Source organism: Diabrotica undecimpunctata, chromosome 8 (assembly GCF_040954645.1).
Source record: "Diabrotica undecimpunctata isolate CICGRU chromosome 8, icDiaUnde3, whole genome shotgun sequence".
Taxonomy (NCBI): Eukaryota; Metazoa; Arthropoda; class Insecta; order Coleoptera; family Chrysomelidae; genus Diabrotica; species Diabrotica undecimpunctata.
In genome coordinates, this window is record NC_092810.1 from 137,133,241 (window position 1) to 137,155,598 (window position 22,358).

The 22,358-nt window shown below is 34.7% G+C and overlaps 1 protein-coding gene across 1 annotated transcript in view; it reads right to left on the reverse strand.

Annotated features, from left to right (window-relative positions):
• Gprk1 (G protein-coupled receptor kinase 1) overlaps positions 1-22,358 on the reverse strand; it is a 608,846-nt gene that overhangs the window by 13,977 nt on the left and 572,511 nt on the right. Inside the window, exons 5-13 of the mRNA XM_072541130.1 lie at positions 21,982-22,056; positions 15,731-15,792; positions 14,018-14,069; positions 13,391-13,748; positions 9,646-9,787; positions 8,674-8,848; positions 7,039-7,139; positions 2,930-3,261; positions 1,459-1,697 (exon numbers count right to left, since the gene is read on the reverse strand). Coding sequence (XP_072397231.1) covers positions 1,459-1,697; positions 2,930-3,261; positions 7,039-7,139; positions 8,674-8,848; positions 9,646-9,787; positions 13,391-13,748; positions 14,018-14,069; positions 15,731-15,792; positions 21,982-22,056 — 1,536 coding nt within the window. The remainder of the gene's footprint in view (positions 1-1,458; positions 1,698-2,929; positions 3,262-7,038; positions 7,140-8,673; positions 8,849-9,645; positions 9,788-13,390; positions 13,749-14,017; positions 14,070-15,730; positions 15,793-21,981; positions 22,057-22,358) is intronic.

The window sequence follows — 22,358 nt, forward strand, 5'->3', positions numbered from 1 at the left end:
GGATTTACTGTTGCATCAGCTGTATATCTTCTTCTTCTTGATGTGCCTATCCTTTACGAATGTTGGCGATCATCATGGCTATCTTTATCTTATCTGCAGCATCGCGGAAAAGCTGCACAGATGTTGTATTGAACCAGATTCTGAGGTTCTTTAACCAAGATGTTCTTCTTCCTGGACCTCGTTTTCCAAATATTTTTCCTTGCAGGATGGATGGCTTAAGGGAGAGCATATCTGGATTCATTTCGCATAATGTCCGAAGAATTGTAACTGTCGAAATTTGATAGTGGTCAGTACCACTCGGTTCTTATTCATTCTTCTGAGGACCTCCTCATTTGTGATTCGGTCAGTCCACGGGATCTTAAGTATTCTCCGATATAGCCACATCTCAAATGCTTCCAGTTTTCTGCACATATCTTCGTTCAAGGTCCACGATTCAACACCCGTAGCATAGCAGCATTCTTACTTTTGTATCAAGAGAGAGGTTGTGACTCTTGAAGAAGATTCCCCCCCCCCCCATCCGATTGAAGGTGGATCTAGCTTTTCCGATGTGTGCTCTAATCTCCTGGTTGTTGGTCCATTCTTCATTTATTATGGTGCCAAGGTAGTTGTAGTGTGTCACTCTTTCTACAGGGGATTGGTTGATGTAGAGTTGACCTTCTATTTTCCTTTTTTTCTAATTATCATAAGCTTTGTCTTCTTAACGTTTATATTGCGTCCATATTGGAAATGTATAACCAAAGCTTTTGTTATTGTTTATGTCATTTCAAAAAATTAACATGCTTGACTTAGAACTTGTAGGCAAACAGCATGTAATGACTGAAAAAATTTAAAGAGTGGTGTTTTTTACCCTAGGAATATCAAATTTGACTGTTTTGTGTGTTTTGTGTTATACGTTTGTGTAAAAAACTGTATCGTACTTGTGACTGAGTAATGTAAATTGAGCAAAATTAGATTTGTACTTATGTGTATTGTGTGTTGCATATGTGTTGTGTACAAGATTGTAGATGGTGTTTTTCGACCTCCTATTACTCCGTTATTGTTGGTATATTCTTGTTGATGACTTCTTCTTTTAGTATTGCCAACCAAAACCTGCTAGATTCTGCTAATGGGTTTGCTACAGGTTTTTCTTCGTTATAGTCATTTCTGATTGTCCGTCAGTACTTGCTTTGTTCGTAAATTCATCGCTTTTTCTTTTCCAGCGATTTTTGTGGGTTATAGTACTCAAAAGAAATTTAAGATCTATCAGCCATTTCGATAAACAATTAAAGACCCTTTAATTGTTTATCGAAATAACATATCCTTTCAGAATAGAAAATCCACGACGATATACTCTAAGACAGACTTAAACGATATTTTAAAAAACTCATTAATATTGGCCCAAACGTTATTTTATTTTTTAATACGTTCAGTAGTAGGTTAAGTTAGTACAGTTCTTAAATGGTAGTTTAATCTACTTACGGGATTTGTAAGAACTACTTTTCCATCACGAAGCCTGATTACAATGCAGTTTTCATTTTTGACTTGCACCAAATCGGGACTAACTTCTTCGATCTGGTCCATAAATACTAACTCCGGTTTTGCTGAGTCTGGATGAAGTTCTAACCTATTGGGGTACAACTTAGCGTACCTCATCTGCCAGCTGGATGTCCATGGTCCTCCTAATTTCTTAACATACCCGTGTAAAATGCAGTCTGTTTCTAAAAATGAATAAAAAATTAGTTGTATTAAAAATCATAAATTAAATCGCAATAATATCCAAGTTTAAGCAAGGTACGCAAGGTAAGCAAGGTTAATCTATCACCATAATTTATTTTGCCTCTAACTTTGCACTTTTTTATCATTGTTACTTATTTTGAGTAAAATATAAAGCTACTTTACTAATATGTATTGTTAAGAGTCATCCTGTCTGTTTTACTTTTTCCTCGTAGTGCTCAGTTGAGAATTTCAACCCGACATCCCATAATATAATGATATTAAAATTGATTCATTTTTGTTGCAACATACATCAATTATGTTAAGATTCCGTAAAGTGAGCGAAACGACGTATGTTTGCATCAAGTCACCTGGCTTCTCCCACCAGCGAACTGATCGGTAGGCCGGCATTAGTCTCTGCCTCGGCAGTGATAGTTACTGCTAACTGTAGCTTACTGCTTTTAAAATCTACACGACGAAACTCACAACATAATTTGCGTTATTTATACATAGCCAGCAAAATACACTCTTTTTTCTTGTTCCTTTTTTCCTTTTCCTTTTTCAGAACCGTCTTCTTGAAATTTGCGATTAAACTCCATTGGTTATTTAAGAGGATAATAAAAGGCTTACTTAAAAGACAAGATAAAGTCCTTACCAAAATATTTCAAAATAACATTTATATAAGAACTAAATTTCAAAAGAGAAGGTAGCCTCACATGAAATAATTTGTAAACCAAGTACACCATAACCTAGTACACTTACCCAAATAAATTTTGACTCAAATGATTGCATAAGCCTTACTTAGAAATAAAAGAGATGCCAGTGAAGGATGCCTCCAAGAAAGGTTATCTATCGCCTCTAGACATGCTTAGTGACAAGATTATCACATTGAGCTTATTCTAAGATGACTAAATGCTAGATGAATCGATACCATATATATGGCGGAGAATTCTGTTCAAATATGAGATAAACTGTCAGGTACCTGAAGAATAATTACGACAGTCGCAGAATTGGTAGATATTTACACATTATATCTTATTTTTAAACAATTTTAAAAGATATTTAATTGTGACTCAATCATAATTTGAAAACCTAAAATATTGACCGGTAAAAGTCGTGTAACCTTCATGTTGATGTGAGTTTAAAAAAATAACGCGAAGCGCACAACCTCTAGTAAAAAAAAATTGCAAATTTTCTCTTAAATGTAGAAATGATTCAACAAATATTTTTTATTTACCTTTTTCATCTAAATCGTAAAGCTTCTTCTGTTTTGCCTTCTTCTTGTGCTCTTGCTTATCAGCCTCAAAATTGACTGTTTCAAATACTGTTTCTGCTACTTCGTTCTGCCATCGTTCAGATATCACAAGTGGAAAATTTTTGTACAGCTCCTGATCGGCATCGGTCAATTTGATTCCTTTAGTGTCTTCTTCATCAAAAGAACCGATATCGAAGGCGTCGGCTGCGTTCACTTCCCCTCTGGGTGGAATCAGAGGAGGAGTGTATTTCTGTAAGTAAACTTGTTGCCAATCTATACCAGCGAAAAATGGATGTTCTTTTACTTCTTCCGATCTAAAATAGAAATAAATTGTAAAAATTTATATAATATATATATATATATATATATATATATATACATATATATATATATATATATATATATATATATATATATATATATATATATATATATATATATATATATATATATATATATATATATATATATATATATATGTATATGGCATAGCTTACAATAAAACTGAAAAAAAAATGGTATAAAAGGTGACCATACGTATTTCTGACTATTTGGTCGTCATCAGTACCGTTCAACTAAGTTAGAATAGGAAAAAAATTAACTTAAGAAAGGATCGCTACAAGAGAAATGCAACCGTTTTGAAGCAATAATGTCTGAAGTCGGAATACCATGATTTCTAAAACAACAATTAACACACCTACCGAGAGAGCAACAGCTACCTGTAAGTGTTAAGAACATTTATAATATACAGAAAAGGTTAATTTTAAGGATTAAGGTTACAAATAAACGAAGTCAAGGGGTAATGGCAAAGCTCGCAATGGTTGCATTCCTCCTATAGTGATTCCTTCCTAAGTTAATTATATCCTATTCTAACTTGGCAGCACCGTACTGAGTGAGTACGGTCAGAATATAATAGTCAGAAATAATTATTTACGGTTACCTTCCACATTTTATACATTTTTCCTTTTTTTTCATTCTCTTTGTGAGTTGTATATATACATACATTTATATTATGTGTGTATATATACATACATTTACACGAGTGTAATTCGTTCATTGAAATTAACTGAAATGCCATTAATCCGTTTCAGTCCCCAAAAAAACACGTGAGTTGTTTTTGTTAAGTGTTTTAAATAAGAAAAATGTATTTAAATGAAGAAACATTTATTTATAAGTAACAAAAAATAAATACATATTCTGTAAAAATATAAGAAAATGTGAAGTGATTACGGGAGCGCTTAATTTTCGTCAGTGGTCTTCGCTTTTTTCGTCACACTTTGCTCATTTACATCTGCAGATCGTTTAAAAAAACAGTCCAAGGAGGTTTCCTCCTTTAGTTCTCTTCTTCAAAACTAATTTTTCGTTGAACCACCGTATGCTGCTGCGAATGTAGTTCGTCTAATTCCTCGGTTGTCAGCTCCTGAGGAAGTTTCTCGACAAGTTCGTTCACATCTCTTTCATCCACCTCCATACCCATGGATTTTTCAAGAAAAACAACCTCATCTACCACTGACACTTCGGGTTGCAATCCTTCGCAGGCCCTTTCATCTATAGCCTCAGGCCACAGCTTCTTCCACGCAGAGGTTAGTCCTTGTTGTAACACCTAGCCAGGGTCACCTTGGCCACCTGCTCAATAATTCTTAAGCATATTACTATGTAAAAGTGGTCCTTCCAGAACTCTCGAAGGATAAGGTTTGTATTCTCCGTCACCTCAAAGCAGCGCCGAAAAATGTGCTTGGTATACAACTTCTTAAAATTAGAAATCACTTGCTGATCCATGGGCTGCAAGATAGGAGTGGTGTTGGCTAGTAGGTAAAAAATCTTTATCAACTTGAACTCTTGGAGTAAATCATGTTCCGGATTTGGTGCATGAGAAGGAGCATTATTGAGGATAAGAAAGATTTGCATGGGTAGGTTGTTTTGCTGTAGATATTTTTAACAGAAGGGGCAAACACCAGGTTTATCCACTCCACAAAGAATTTCCTGGTGACCCATGCCTTTGGATTTGCCCTCCACATAACTGGAAGTTTTTCTTGTAAAATCTTATGTGACTTAAAGACTCTGGGATTTTCTAAATAGTACACTAGAAAAGGTTTGATTTTACAGTCGCCACTCGCATTGGCGCAAAGTAGTAGAGTTAATCTATCTTTCATAGGTTTGTAACCTGGCATCGTCTTCTCCTCTGCCGTTATGTAAGTCCTATTCGGCATCTTTTTTCAGAAAAGATCTGTCTCGTCACAGTTGAAGACTTGCTGGGGTATGTATCCTTTGGCTTCTATCAGTTCTGAAAACGTTTTGATGTAAACCTCAGCTGCTTTCACATCCGAACTTCCTGCCTCACCATGCCTGACGACGGAGAAAATGCTGGTCCTTTTTCTAAAGTTGTCAAACCAGCCCGGAATGGCTTTAAACGAGTCCTCCGGTTCATCATTTGTGGAAGTGTGTGGGATCTGCTTCAGCAAATCTTCGTAAATTGCTCGTGCCTTCTCAAATATGATTCTTTGTGTTAAGGTTCCTGCTTGAAGCTGTTTCTATGTCACTCACACCATTATTAGTTTCTCCATCTTTTCATGGACAGAAGTCCGAAGCTTAGAAATTATTGTAACGCCCTTACTGGCATTATATCATTTATCACCTCCTTCCGTTTAAATACAGTATTTATGTGGTACGTCCGTGTCCATCCCCGCCAAGTCAGTTACTCGTACACCTTGCTCATGTTTTTCAATGATTTCACGTTTTACTTCAATAGACATCATCTTCTTCTTCGAACCCACGTTTGTAAAAATAAATGTAATCTTGTAATGTACAAAAAGCACAAAACGCGAAGCCAACTTATCAACACTACTTCGAAAATGAGAGAAACAAGCAAAGCAGACAGACTGAGGTCTGTAGTAAAAATACCTTTTATTTACAAAGCAAATTAGAAGTAGTCAAATAAGAGGTATGAATTTGAATAAAAACCAAACAAATATTTGAACATATATATATATATATATATATATATATATATATATATATATATATATATATATATATATATATATATATATATATATATATATATATATATATATATATATATATATATATATACGCATTACGTTTATAGGTTTATAGCTGAGAGAGTTACATATTGTGGTCATGTTTTATCTCACTATATTCAATGTAAATGCTCAATAAGCTTTTAATTAAATCAGTAAAAGGGTCTGGATACGATATTTATATAGATAATTAAACACTTTAATCGTTACAAAATAAAATTAATGTGAACAACAAAATTTTGGACTCTATTGAGTATAGATTAATAGTGAAATGCTCCTTCTACATTAACGATTCAAATTAAGGTTACAATTTAATTTTAATAATTGTATACTACAAAATATAATTACGTACAGAGAATAATTAATTTTAGCTGACATAATTTATATTTGTTAATTATTATTAGGGTGAATGATTTTTGAGAAACAGTGAATTATAATCGCATTTGATTATCAATTACAGTATACTATTTTTAACACCAATGACTGAAAACTTCGAAAACTATTAAAATAAAAAGACTTTAATTAATCCACTAATAAGTCAAGTTTTGAGAACAATTATGTTTTACAATAAGTACAGTAGCCCAAGACAGTGAAGAGGCGCAAGTTATGGGTGCGCAGTGGCAAAATTCAAAAAGTGGGGACAGCTTTCCGGTTAATTTTGTGCAATGTTATAACGTTGTGATATAAATCATCAGTATCAAACGCAAAAATTAATTTATAACGTTTTAAAATTTACAAAAAATGAAATAGAAATAGACCATGGACAATTGTTAGTATATTTAAGCAAAGTGTGTGAACGTGTTACTGCAATGGCAGGTATTTATGTAGGTTAAACTAAATAATTTTAGTATCTTTTTAGAAGGTCACAGGTTTCAAATTCACATCCTAGTTTTTGAAGATAATACTTATCCTACCGTTATAGTTTTTGTTATACACTGCTTTATTTTTATTGGACAATTGTTGACAATTAGATGTTTATTGACGTTGCTTCCAAGATATTGCTAAGTTTGTAGCAGTGATATTAAGAAATATATTAAACATATCACTTACCCATTTCCTTTGCATCCCAGTCTTTTATCTATGTCCCTTTGGAGTAAACTTTCTAAAAGGGACTTTAGTTCTTTACTAAACGAATCTGGTAGTTCTACATTCTAAAAATTAAGAAATCTATTAGCCCTTATATTTAATTTAAAAAAATATAATAATAAGACATTACAAAGGAGTTTCAAAGGATTAGACAGCGAATTAAGAGGGATCCAATTTGGTTTAAACTGCCGAATACTAGCAATTTACACGTCTATAGATTTGGTGCAATTCGACAATATCGCATTGAGTATCGTATATTCTTGTAAATTCTGGACCTTTTGTGCAAAAATTTATGTCCTAAAGAAACTTTTCTATTAGGTTTTAATACTCTTGTCCTCCATATCCGAAGTTATATGTATTTTTGGCGACCTTTGACCTATTTAATCCAGATTCAATAACATTCCTCCTTGGACAAAGAAGAACCTATGTACTAGTCTACTTCTTCATGAGTTATCGCGTTCACACGCAGATATACAGACAGACACATGCACAAACAAAGACACAATTTGAAGAAGGTTCAATTATGAAGAGGTTGTACCAGATAGCGCGAATGTCCTATTTTCTCGTCGAGTGATCAGACTCCTTACCCCAGCAGACAGATCGGAAGCTCAGCATGTATTTAGTAGCGTTTCTGCGAAGTATTAGTTACTACTAAGCGTTTGTTAACTTAATCTGCTATTCAGACTTTAGATCGAAATTGTTTCAGTTTCACGATTTACTTAACGAATGCCGACAAAAACTTAGTCCTATTAAAATTTGTGCGAAGCCACTGCACCATAATTGACTTTTTTGTTGCACTTCTTGTCACTACTTTCGCAACGTTGCCGCATCATGCTATGTATCCTAAAAAATCCCCAAATGCAAAACACTGACATAATGTTAGTTGTGTCAGCAGTTTGTATTAGTGCCCATTAAAATCATAATTTTTGTAATGATTATGCTTGCTCAAGCAAAACCAAAAGATATTCACACATTTACTAGTACCCAACCAATAAGGAAAACGCCTTGTAAATTTGATTTTTACACCACTAGATAATCGCCACCGACTTCAATTTTAAAAAAGTCACACCTCAATTTTTTAGACAGTTCTAAATACCTTTAGAATACTTTGAAATACTTGGAGCAGCAGGTATCGATGAGGGTGACTTACTAATCATCACAGAACTGTATTGACATCAGATACCACAAGTAAGGGTATAGAAGCAGCATGTCGGAGGAGATGGCCAATAGAAAAGGTGTACGACAGGGATGCATATTGCCCACCTTCTCTTTAATCTGTATTAGGAAAACATTTCAGAGGCTCTTAAAGATAATAGCGCAGCCTGTTGGAAGTACAAAAACTTATAATACATGAATATCACCAAAACGAAACTTAATTCCACTAATAATAAAGCCACACAGACTGTAAAATGTATGAGAGGATAAATGTTTCCGGTAAACACGCTGCAGGTTATGCGTTAGATTAACCATCACTCAACTATTAGAATGAGGTATCGAAAAATATGATGGCACTTATAGAAATGTATTTGACTACATAAATCAGTGTATAACAAACATATGTTTCATTAAAACTTAATCCTACATGATTCTTCAACTTACCATAGTTAGTGTCATCCTATCTATCTCATGTTTATCTTTGGTTTTGTGCTGACGGAATGGTGAGTGCCCTTTGAGTAATTTATATAACATACAACCAAAACTGAACCAGTCCGCACTAGAATCGTAAGGAGTTCCCTTTGATAATACTTCTGGTGCCATATAACCATGTGTTCCTCTGTAAACAAATATATTTAGTTCAATAAAGGAAACAAGGTAACATATCTATTCAAGAGATATTTTACTGCATTTAATGTAGTTTAAAAACGCTTCTGATTCTGCTGTTAAACAGTTTCTTTGCAAGCAGTATATTCAGTTTGTTAATTTTTGGTTTTCAGGTAGTATACACCCAAAATAACTGTAAAAACATTGCATGTAAAAAAAACAACATGTAAATTTGTATATACGAAGAAAGTATTATGCAATAAAAATGTAAAGGTGAACCTACGGATAAGGCTACTGCCCTGCTATATTTTTGCAATGCTACGGTAGGGCTCTAAGATTTGGACGGTGAAAAAATCACAGATAAAAAAATTAGAGGCAGTTAAAGGCTGGTGCTATCGTAGAATGCTGCGTATATCGTGGATAGACAGAGTTATCAATGTTGAAGTCCTACATAGAGCTAACGTTCAAACTATTAAAAAGCGAAAACTTGGATATTTTGGACAATGTCATGAGAGGATCAATATACAGACCACTACAGTTAATAACATAGAAAGTAAAATTGAAGGTAAAACAGATGTTGTAAAAGAGATGTTCGTGGTTGCAAAATCTGAGGGAATGGTTTTTGACATTGCTCCGAAGCTATTTTCCATAACGATTTTCGAAGTGAAAATTGAAACGTCATTGGCTTATTCGCATTAAAATAGTAATTAGTTTTTGACGTTAAAGAGACAATTTCTCCTTTTATTTTTCATCATATGGTTAAATCTACAATCTATAATCATAAAACAAACATTAATTACAAATACTTACACACTAGCATGGGGTTTTTTCTTGGAAAAATCACAGGCTAATCCTAAATCGGATATTCGAACATGTCCATGTTCGTCTAATAATATATTTGCAGGTTTTAAATCTCTATATACAATATATCTCCTATGCATATGTTCTAATCCTAAAACAACAATTAATAACATTAAAATGATTCAGTTAAGCTATGTAAATATAATAAGTTTAAGTACAAGTGTACAGAAATATCTGAAACCGCGAAAGTTACCCAGGTAGCAAATCAATGATAGGGGACTTCAGTTTAACGCCTTGCTGCAAAGAGTAAACGAACATCCATTTAACCCTTTCACTGCTCTTGACGAGTATACTCGCTTATAGGCTGACTGCTCTTGACGAGTAAACTCGCGTAAATCTTAAGAACTGTTTCAATATGCAGTAGAGCTTTGTTATTCGATTTTTGTTATTTACCTGCTCATAGACAAGTCGAATCTTGCGTTCCGGCTCTGTCCGCACCCACCGACAGTTAGTGCGTACGCTCAGACTGCTCTAGACGAGTTAACTCGCATACTTTACTATACAAAATATTTGCTTGGTTGCAATTATGCAATTTGAACTCGAATCAGTATTGTTTTACCCGTCGCGAAAATGAGTCGGAAATATTTTACTGATGCAGATCTCGCGCGTATGCTAGAAGAAAGTGATTTTGAAGATGATTTTATGAACGATTATGAGAGTAACGATGGATTGCCAAAAAGCGAAGAAGAAGATAAATAGTATAAACGGCATTCAAATTGAAAAAGTATCAAGTTACAAATACTTGGGTAAGTCAATAAACGAAACTGGAGTTCAAAATAATGAAATAAAAAGACGTATCGAAATTGCCAGGGCTACTTTCATAAAGATGAGGAAATTCTTCTGCAACAGAGATATAAGAATCCCTCTCCGATTAAAAATGCTAAGGGGCTACGTATTTAACACGCTATTATACGGTGTAGAGGCCTGGACTCTCAAGCAGAACAATATAAAAAATATTGAAAGTTTCGAGATGTGGTGCTACCGTCGAATGCTGTACCACTAATGAACTCTTTAGGTCAGCTGTAAACAAGGTCAGGATAGCCTCGATGATTTCCAATTTCCGATAGGAGTGGCACAAGAAGAAGAAGTAGAAGAAGAAAATGAAGAAGATGCAGAACGTAAACTAAATATATATTTATTAAGCTTTTTGTACCGCACGTTGATCTCAAAACGTGTGCTGTATATTTTTGTGTTTGTGTTGATTTTATATAAGCATTTCTTTCATTCTAGCATCAACGCTCGTGGAAAAATCACAAAATGTTGCTGAAAACGAGGCTGAAGATGATGCAGAAAATGAAACTGGAGATGAATTAAACAACACGCCAGCTGAACAATTAACAACAACTATGGAAGCTGCGGCATTTGTTTGGAAAGATGAAACGTTTTTACCGGTCATAAACCTTTTTGATAATACTAATTCTGGATGTAAAATTGATAGTTTATCAGATACGCCACATGCTGTAGATTTTTTTGAAAGCTTTTTCACGCCCCAAATAATGAAGAAAATTGCAGATGGGATAAACCGATACTACGAACAGGAAAGTAGACAACAGGTTGATGCGAATTCACGTCTACAACGATGGAAATCAGTTAATATAAATGAAATGTACTGCTTTTTAGCAATCGATTTGCTGATGCCCCAGACGAAAAAATCGAATGTCAATGATTATTGGACTAGTAAACTTTTTATGAATACTCCAATTTTTGGGCGCCTCATGACAAGAGGCTAATTTTGCGGATGATGCATTTTGTTGATAATGATGAAAAGCCTCTCAAAAGGCATAGCCTATTTGTAGATAACTGGTACTCAAGTCCTATGTTATTCTCACACCTTCGCAACTAAAAAATACGGAATGATTATCTTACAGCAGACATTATCAAAAAACCACATTGTATCATTGAATATAATAATAATATGGGATCAGTCGACAAATGCGACATGCTACTTTCATCGATAGAAAGTGTCAGGAAAACCATTAAATGGTACAAGAAGGTATTTTTCCATTTGTTGGATCTGGCTGTATTAAACTTAGTAGAAGAAATTATAGCTAAACATCATGTTCCAACTTCCCGGATGGGAGGAGGCAGAAGATGTGGAGCTGAATGTGACTTGAGGCTCACAGAAAGACATTTTCCTGATGTAATTCCACCGACAACCTATAAAAAATCCGATTAAGAGGTGCGTTGTATGTGACAAAAATAAAAAACGCGCAGAATCAAGATATATGTGCTCCGTCTGTTAGGTAGCACTTTGTGTTGTACCTTGTTTTGGTATTTACCACACAAAAAAAGACTTTTGATTCAAATGCTTTACAAAAATTGACATCATCTTTATAGCTCTGTAAGAATGATAAGTGGTTTCTCATTTCTTTTCGAATTTTGTTCTATACTATCAATAAAAACTGTCTGTCACTTTTATTTCATAATCAGATATCCGAAAAAATCTGAACTAGAAATTGAAAATAAAACTGTTCTGCTGGTGTATTGGTCCTGTACGGTGCGCTGCTCCAGACAAGTATAATCGCCGGAGTGTCAACTAGTCAACTGCCCATAACGGGTATACTCGCATTCGTGGATTTAACGCGCATTGGACAGGCATCAATTTTTAAGGTTCCCGCAGTGAAAGGGTTAAAAAGCATTGTGCACGAAATCAGTGGTTTTGCGACATTGCCAGATAAAATAGTTGTTTATTTAGAATACATTTAAATTTTTTTTTTTTAATAAACTTGAATATTAAAACTGCCATGAAAAATAGGACACTAAGTGCAAAATTCCGTGAAATTATAAACAAGCAGGAGGAAAAAGAAGGATATACACTACTTATTGTTCTGTAAACAAGTATTTTGAATATTTTCGACTACCAACAAAATATACAAAGATTTATTGTTGTATAACATGTCAAGTAATTGAATCGAACAAATTAATCGGATACATGTTTGCCGGTATCAGTTTATCCAAAGTAAAAAAAATCGCCAAAGAAGGATGTGGCATTCAGAATGGACAAAGCTCTGGATTTCAAACACCCAATAAACGACACGAAAAATCGTCCAAAATTAAATTAGATGGACGTGACCGAGGTATATTACGCAGGAAGATATACAATTTTTATTTTACTGAACAACAGGTTCCCACTCTTAAAAAGATTCCTCTAAAATGTATAGAAGAATTTAACTATAACGGTAGTATAGAAAGTATGAGACAGAAATTTCACCAGCTGGGGTTTCGTTGGAGACAGCTTATCTGCCGCTTTAACTTCAACCAAATGGTCGCGTTTTTACACCCGTACCATAAACAGATTTTTGTGTTTTTTGTGGAGTCCAATGTTCTGTCGTTTATATGTTTTTTGAGGGAGCTATTTAACTTTTATAAAAAAAAAGGAAAAATTGTGGATTTTTACAGCAAATGGGATCTCTCTGGAATAATGGTGCTTTTTAAAACTCGACCATAGCTATGAGGATGACTGTGTAAGCCAAAAGCGCTCAGCTAGGAATTAAAATATGTACACACATCAAAAAATACTTTTCTTTTCCATTATTTTATTTAAATAATTAAGTCTTAGATTTTATTTGGACAAGAAAGTTAGCTTTTTTAGACAACTACAATTATAGCAGGGAAAACCTGTTTAATTAGTGTAAATTAATTGGAGAAAACAATCGATACTGCACTATTTGAACTGTTTAGACCCTTGTCTTACCTAAAATAACCTCTGCAGCGTAAAACTTCATCTCAGACTCGTTGAAAACTCCGTGTTGACTTAGATGATAGTGAAGATCACCTCCGTTCATCAAATCCAGAATGAAACAGAGTTTATCTGGCGTATGAAACGCGTACGTCATACAAACAATAAAGGGGCAATCCTGTCCTGTACTGACCAATGACAACATAATTCTCTCGTTAAGGGCTAACGTTTCACCTTGCTTCATTTTAATTCGTTTCTTATCGAGACATTTCATGGCGTACATTTTGCCAGTGTCCGCTTTTCGACAACCATATACTTCACCAAAGCCGCCTCTGCCTATTATCCTGTGCACGCTGAAGTCGTTCATTGTTAACTAGAAAAAAGAAAAAAGTTATTCTATTATATTAAGCACTGATTTCAAAGGTACAAAGCTTCATTGTTATTATTGTCTTTCTACACAAAGTATTATCATTTTCAATGGTATTTAATACGTTTTTACCTCGCTATATTTCTTATTAGTAAGTACATTACAAAAATGTTATGTCTGAAGGCACTCACAGGTTTCTGTAAGATTAATGTAGGGAACCAATTTTAAACGAGTAAAAAAGAAAAGGTTAATCTGTAAAATTGTTATATACTTACTTGAATATTTAATTCTAAATTCTTCCATTGACAAAACCTAGTATACTTTTCACTAAAAAAGAAAACAAAGTATTAGAAACATGTTATAGTATTCTCATAAAACTTATAATTTAATATAGATTCAAGTATAGAAAAGTTTTGATGTTTAATGAACATTTCGACGATAGTCACGAATAGAACAGTTCTATATATCGTTGAATTTTAACAAATCACAAAAAAATTTATTACTTCAAAATTTAAAATCTGTTTCAGAAAAACCTATAACTTAAAATTAGTAAGAATTAAATACGCGAAGAATAAAGTTGTAACCATTCAAATATACTTTTATACAGGGTGGGTCGTATAGTTTTGCACTCACTCACATTAGTGAGACAATGGACTTATTTTGAGGAGGTAAATATAAGTTCCCACAAATTCACCATAGTCGCTTTCACACGCAGACGGAAATTAAAGGGATTAGGTCGTCTAAAGTTGCAGAGACAAGAAATTCAGCTAGAGGGAGAGGTAAAGTATCTCGGGGTTATTTATACTTACCTGGAATCGGCAATTAGAAAAAATAATAATCACAGCAGTGACAACTCTCATGAGAATCAGATGAATGTATAGCAAGAAATGGAGATTAAAATCGGACATGGTGCACTGGGTCAAACCCTCACGGTGATGAAACCCTCAATTATCTATGCAGCTACGATGTGGTGAATTAAGTCACTTCAAACAGCTGCAAAAACCAAACTTAGCAAACCAAAGACTTGAGTGTATGGGGATAACTGGTGCCATGCGTACTACTCCAACAGCAGCTTTGGAGGCTCTATTAGGCCTGCTTCCCTTGTACTGGATAATACAAGTAGAGGCAAGATTGGGAGCATATAGAATAAAACAATCACTGAAACTTCGCAACGAAGGGACAGGGCATCGAGTATCGCAAAGACTGGTATGAAGAACATCTTTAATGCGGAGCCGAATCACATGCTAAAAGAAAACAATTTTAAGAATTCATACAGGGTGTCTATTTCAGACAGGAATGTATGGAGAAACAAGGACTATCACAACCAACAAAGTAAGATCTGCACTATTTTCCAAGCGGAAATTTATGCAATACTGCAATGTGCAAAGAAAAATAACAAGAGAGTACCCGAAAAACAGCAGATTCATATATTGTCTGACATTCAAACGGCACTGACTGTATTTCGGTGTCAGGATGTGACGTCCAGACTGGTATGGGTCTGCATTAGAGAACTGAATGAACGGGGAAACCGGAGCAAGGTTGAGCTTGTCTGGGTACCAGAGCATCACGGCATCGAAGGCAACGAAAAAGCAGATCAACTTACTAAAAGAGGATCGACCGAATCAAATGGACTGGTTGTGACTCAGACTGAATCCAAGAAAGTCATGCGCGATATTGGGAGAGCATTCCAAAACAAACACATGGGAAAATGTGGATCATGTACAAAAAGAACAGAGGAACTGCTTCATGTACTCAGTAAAAAGCTGAGAACAGTAACATGAATATTAGATAGGTAACATAATGTTAATAATAATTACATTTCTAAGTTTTAAAGAATTATAATATATAAACACTTCAACGTTTTGGCTTTAGGGTAGGAAAAATAAAAATTATATTTTTAACACACAATGGAATCCGCTGTAAAAATACTTTTTTTATCTGAAAGCCAGAGCTATAAAGCAAAAAGGAAAATAAAATTATATCCTTACCTTTCTAAAAATTTTTTAAATGGCTCATCTCTTAGGGTAGTATAAATTTCTTCTATATAAGGCTAAAATAAAAAAGGGAATCAATATGTTACATATATGTACCATATTGATCAATATAAATTATGTTACATATAACCAACAAGAAAAGTATTTTCTTAAACGATTTCTACTGTCATTCTACTGGTAATCTAAAGGGTTACCAATTGGTTTTTGGTTACCAAGTTTTAATGTAAAAGCTGACATCTTAAACGGAATATTCAGGATACAAAACAAGCCTAGATGTAGAATCCGACATGTCCACAGCCGACTTTAATGCAGACACCGACCTGTCCACGTCAACCAATAAGAATGGAGTTAGATGTACCACGTGACTAAGGCACATTGTCAGATTAGGAAGCTCGAAGCTCGCTAGTCGCGAACGAAATCCACTATTGCTTACGTTGTGTTGCAATAATCTACGCTTACGCGACTGCAAGGAAATTGTGTAGTTTTTTTCTTGTGTTTAAAATAAATATCCTGATAATAAGCGAAATGCTTTATGGCGAATAACTTACACCATCTGAAGTTAACAAATCTCGAAAAAAACAAAACGCGAAAAACGAAATAGGTGAGTTTGATAGTACCTCGTAAAAAGTACCATTTTATTATAGTTATTGTTTGTAAACATGTTGCAAAATCATTACCGTTGTTTCCAAAATGTGGACATGTGGAAAAACCATACCAGCCCTTCCAGGGTACATCCGTACTAAGCGTGAAGGATATTAACAAAATGTTTATCTCATTTTACAGATCCTTAGACAAAGTTACGCAGAAAAATTTTATATTAACACACTGAAATATTTCTTATCCCAAAAAAAGTAGAAAACAGAAGGGAGGAGGAAACAAATCAAAATGCATTTCCGTACTGTATTATATGAGAAGAATGGATTAGGGAAAAGAAGTTGATATTATGTAGACAATATTTCATGAACATTTCATTAGTGAAAAAAGACAAAATTTTAAATACTGTCAAATGGTTCAAAGAGTGTAAGCCTGTAAAGACTTACCTCAAACAGAGTGGGTCCAATGAAATAGCGTCAGCTTTATACCATACCGTGACAGCATTTAAATTTAGTAACAATGCAAAAATCGTTCGCCTCTTCTGAGATGGATGTTCAAAATTAGAACTCCACAGCCAAGGAATGTTATCCAACCGGCTATCTAATTTGAGTTTCCCAGGAATAGAAAAATTTGAAGTAGTTTTTTCAGTTGTAAGACATTCGTACATTCCACCGGACAGACTTTTTACTACTACTACTTGTCGGTTTATTCTTCTCCGCCGTTTTCCGACTTCCAATCGCCACTTGGTCCGGTTGTTCCATAGGTCTTCTGCTATGGCTCTTCCTCTCAGTTCTTTATTTATTCCTTCGCTGCAACTTTTTCTCGGTCTACCTCGTTTTCTCTTTCCTTCTGGTTGCCATTTTAATATTTCTTTTGGTATTCGTTGCTCATCCATTCTTTGTATATGTCCGAACCAGATAAGTTGTTTTGTTGTTAGATCATCTGTGATTGTTCGTTTGATTCCCATTATTTCTCTAATGCGTTCGTTGGTAATCCTTTCTCTTCTAGATCTTCCTGCGGCTCTCCTCCAAAAATCCATTTCCGTCGCTTTCAGCGTTGCCAGTGTTCTTTCTTTCAGTGGCCATACCTCACAGCTCTATAAAGTGATACTTTTTACTATAGTTTCATATATCCTCTTATTATTTTCTTTGCTAATGGATTGGTCCCATAAAATGGTGTTTAACATTGTGATGGCTTTTCTCCCTGACATATTTCTCTCTCTTATGGCTTTATCTAATGTTCCATCTTGTGAAATAGTGATACCTAGATATTTATAGTCACAGCAGTGCTTTATCGTGGTGTTATCGTCTAATATGAGATCTTTTTGTTCTACTCCAATGCACAGGTATTCGGTTCTCTTTTTATTTACTTCTAAACTCATATATCATACTCTTCAATTAATTTTCGTGCCATATAGTTTAAATCGTCATAATCTTGAGCCATTATTACTTGATCGTCTGCAAAGTTGAGCGTATATACCATAGTGTTATGTTGGTGAGCAGTATCTTCATTGTCCTGCATTTTAGTTTCCATCTTTTTAAAGCACTTTCGAGGTATATTTTAAATAAAATGGGGGGACAGACAACATCCTTTAAGGGACAGCTTTAATCCTTTTGATGTTATTAATCCTGTTGTTATTTGTGTCCCTGCTTTTATTTTTTTTTTGACAAATTAAAAAAACTAATAAAAAATCCCTGAGATTACGTGTCCTGAACAGAATATTAAAATAAAAGAAAATTGGGGCAAATACAGATTGTGGATCGATACACCAATTATTGACTGGAAAACCAAGGTTCAGCTTGTTATGAAGCCACCAGCCCAATGGTATTTTAAATTTCAAATGGTAAGGCGCGTAATAATTTCAAAAACTACAAACGGCACTCCACTTATAAAAACAATCTCAGTACCAATAAATCTTTGCCAAAAAGGGGACAGAAACTGAGTATGAAACCTACAGTTTCGCAAGTACTCCAGGGACTCTTGGCAAAACGATGAAACATATCTTTTTTTAAAAGAAAGAATTTGAGGAAAATTCTACAGTATCAACGTAAAAAGAATCCAGTTGCCTAACATTGCAAGATTCTTTGAGGGGGAAGGAAACAGACGACAACAAACTGAAAAATTCTGTTTGAAAGACCACTTACATTTCAATATTTACTTATTTTGTATTTTTTCGTATTGTGGGTGTATGTATGTATTTTTGTTTATAAAAAATATCGAAAGTTTAAAGTTTTACCGATTTCAGCCATTTTAAGCAAAAGTTTGTGGTCAAAACATGACATGCCCAAGCCGATAACATGAAAAACCCGACATGTCCAAATTTAAATGACATGCTATAACTCCGATGCAATAGATTTATGGGCACCATTTATTCGGTGTAGAAATAGCCAAACAAAAATAATATACTTTGATGCAGGTTACTTCAAACAGAAATAAAGTTTCTATAAATTTTTTCTGGTTTACCTCAAATTAGTTTTAATGGACATGTCGGGTTTTGCATTTAGACGACTGCTTTGAGAATTTATCTGGTAATTAATAAAGTTTGAAGTTTAATTTAAAATTTAATGAACTAAACTGAAAATTTTTAGTGTTAACCAAGCGAGAGTATTGATTTTTGTTTGGAATTCAATATTCCTATAATATAATTAACCATAGTCTAGAGCAGTAAAATATTTTATTAATTATAATCTTCCAACAGACGATTATTAACAGAAAAACCAACCAAATATAAACAATTTGCTACTTATTTACCTAATCATATTATTACAGACACTTTACAGCTCTGAGGAATATGTTCCAAAACATTGAAGTCATTTGAAAAGTATGCATTGTCAAGTTCTGTCTGTTGTAAAATTGAATAAAACAAAACAGAAAGGCCAAAAATTACTACTACCGAACAGGAACATTGTATCACTTTATCAGCTCAAAGAGAAGTACTCGACATCTTTAAAATCACGAACAAAATGTTTTTTATGTCGACAGAACTGATATAAGAACTCTCCCCTCCTCTATGTAAGAGAGGAGGGGAGGGCGAAAAAAACGTCTGTTATGAACGGCAATAAAATTAAGAAAGGTCGAATAAAGCGTCTGAGAGCTTTTTCTTTTGCATTATCTAAGAAATGTCTGTGTTTCTCGAGGGTGTGGGTAGAGTCAGGAGCAGGAGTTATTACTAAGGGTTATCTTAGGTAATGATTTGAAATTGAAGATGATAATTTGGGATTTTTACGGCAATACAAGAACTAACGTGGCTGGACACTGGAAACATAAGAATAGACAAGGCGGTAATTTTCTTTAGTGGAAACCAGACTGGAAAACACGAATTTGGCACAGGTTTCGTGATCCAAGAAGAATACTTAAAAAGTGTTATAAGTTTTACGCCCATCAGTGAGAGAATGTGTTATATTAGACTGAAAGGAAAATCGTCTAATATCTCAATTATATCCGCACACGCTCTGACAGAAGATAAAGAGGAAACAATCAAAGATGACTTCTATGAACAACTCGAAAGAAAGCTGGAGAAAATCCCAAAACAAGACATGCAAATATTGTTAAGACTTAAACGCAAAAATTGGCAAAGAACCTAACCTAATATCGACAATAGGACAACACAGCCTCCATAATATCTCAAACGATAATGGACAAAGGCTCGTAGAGCTAGCATCGGCTAACAATATTCTTGTAAAGTCTACACTATATTCCAACATAAAAACGTTTATAGACAGACTTGGGTCTTTAATAACAACTCCACATGGAACCAAATTGACCACGTAATTTTCGATGCTAGACATGAAAGTAATGTTCTGGATGTAAGATGCCTAAGGGGAGTAGATGGAGATACAGACCATTACCCAGTAAGAGCAAAAATCAGGAAAATTTCGTACAGAAAATGAAACAACACTTAAATATAGTAGACCAGAGTTATTATGTCCAAAGGCAGTGGCAACAAATGGAAAAATTAATTACAGAGATAGCGTAATAATAGGAAAAAGCATGACGAAAATAAGGAAATGGTTTGATAAAGAATGTCAAAAAACTACAAGGTAAAGACGAAACTAATCTACGAAGTGGAGCTGCTTCCAACATGGCAAAAATATTTCAAAAATTTACTGAACATAAATCAAGAGGAAAAACATGGAGAGGATATATACCTTGTGGTGGACCTACCGGTAGAGGACCCAAAAATAGACAATACATTGCAAGCAATTAACAAATTAAAGAATGCAAAAGCTCCTGGCTCCGACAATACACCGGCAGAATTTCATAAGTACGGAGGAGAAACTTTACATAGACAATTACACAAAGTAATATGGAATGAAGAACAAATACCAATTCAATAGAACTATCCATAATCTCTTCATAGTTTTACGACAAGCATACGACAGTATTAAAAGGGATCAGATGTGGAATGCGATGGCAGAACTTTTAATTCCTTACTTACTTTACTTTATCGTGTCCGGACATGTCATTCATAAAATTTCGGCCCAGTATCGGGCTACGTCGGTTCCATCTTTGTTGGCGAGCCACAAATCTTCGAGGGTACATCGATGAGGACAGTTTCTGCATGTAAGAAGATGTTCCATATTCTGTGTTTCTCCACAGTCACAGTTCACATCATCTTGGTCGATTTTTCCCCATTTTGCCATGTTTGATTTTACTGGAGCGACCCCCGTTCTTATCCGATTCAAAGTTTTCCACGTTTTAAAGTCTAGGGACTGGCCGGTCCATTGAACCTGGGGAAGAGGAAAATACTCAGGCGGTTCATCCTGCACTGTTCCAAGGAAGCTTTTCCTAGATTTTAGTCGCTTTCGTGGTGTTCGAGCTTTGTATAGGGCATGCCGCACGTCCGCGATCTGTTTAATTTTCTCTATGTGCTCTGCAACGCCTCTGCGTGTTGAGGGTTCTGCAAAACCCGCTGCTTTATATAGATTTGAGAGTGGCGTCGGTTTCATGCACCCCGTTACTATCCTGCATGTCTCATTTAGCGCAGTATCAACTTGTTTGGTGTGGGCAGATCTTCCCCAAACGGGGCACGCATATTCAGCAGTTGAGAAACACAGTGCCTGTGCCGTTGTTCTTAAAACGCCAGGACGTGCGCCCCATTTACTTCCCGTTAGCTTTCTGAGTATGCTGTTCCTAGTTGTTACTTTCCCTTTCGTTTTTATGCAATGTTGTCTGTAGGTGAGGGACCGGTCCAGAGTTACTCCAAGATATATAGGTTGGCTTGTGTGTTCTAATGTATTACCATTCCACACAATTTGGAGTTTTCGCTTGGCTTCCTTTGCGCGAAGGTGGAAAGCGCAGACTTGGGTTTTAGAGGGATTGGGTCTCACTTTTAATTCCAAAAAAACTTACCAGCTCGTTAAAATATGTGTAAATGGCTGTAGATCCTGAGTACGGATAGGTAATAACCTCTCAGAATTATATTATATTATTATATATATTACTATTACATTATATACATTTATACTTTCTATTCTGAAAATTATATTCTTTCAGCTTAGTATGAATGATACGAAATTTCTATCTCCACATTTAAATCGTGAAATATAGTCTTTTTTGCTGTGATATGAGCTTTTAAAAAAAGCTTCGAAACATTTTTTCTTGTTAGTCAGTTATTGATTATTCAGAAGCAAGCAACGTTAAAGACTTACCTCAAACAGAGTGACTGGTACCTCATTTTTCGTGAGATGCTTTTGAACGTGCTGCAGGCATTCCTTTGAATAGTCCTGAAAAGAATAAAAGAGACGCTATGAATAATGTTCGAGGTCTTCTATCCGGAGGCTATCTTTGACTTGCAGATAAACAGTGGCGCCAATAGAAAGGGTTGATGGTTGAAGTACATTAAAATTATTATTAATTGTTGTTATTTTATGTCTATTTAGATATTAAAACAATCAAATATTTTTTGACACAAAAACTGCTAATCATTTCTAGGCAAATAAAAATTTTGCCGATGCAGTTTTAAATAAAAACAGCTTCCCTCCTCCTTTTACAATAATTAGAGGAAATTCTAAATAATATGAACGAT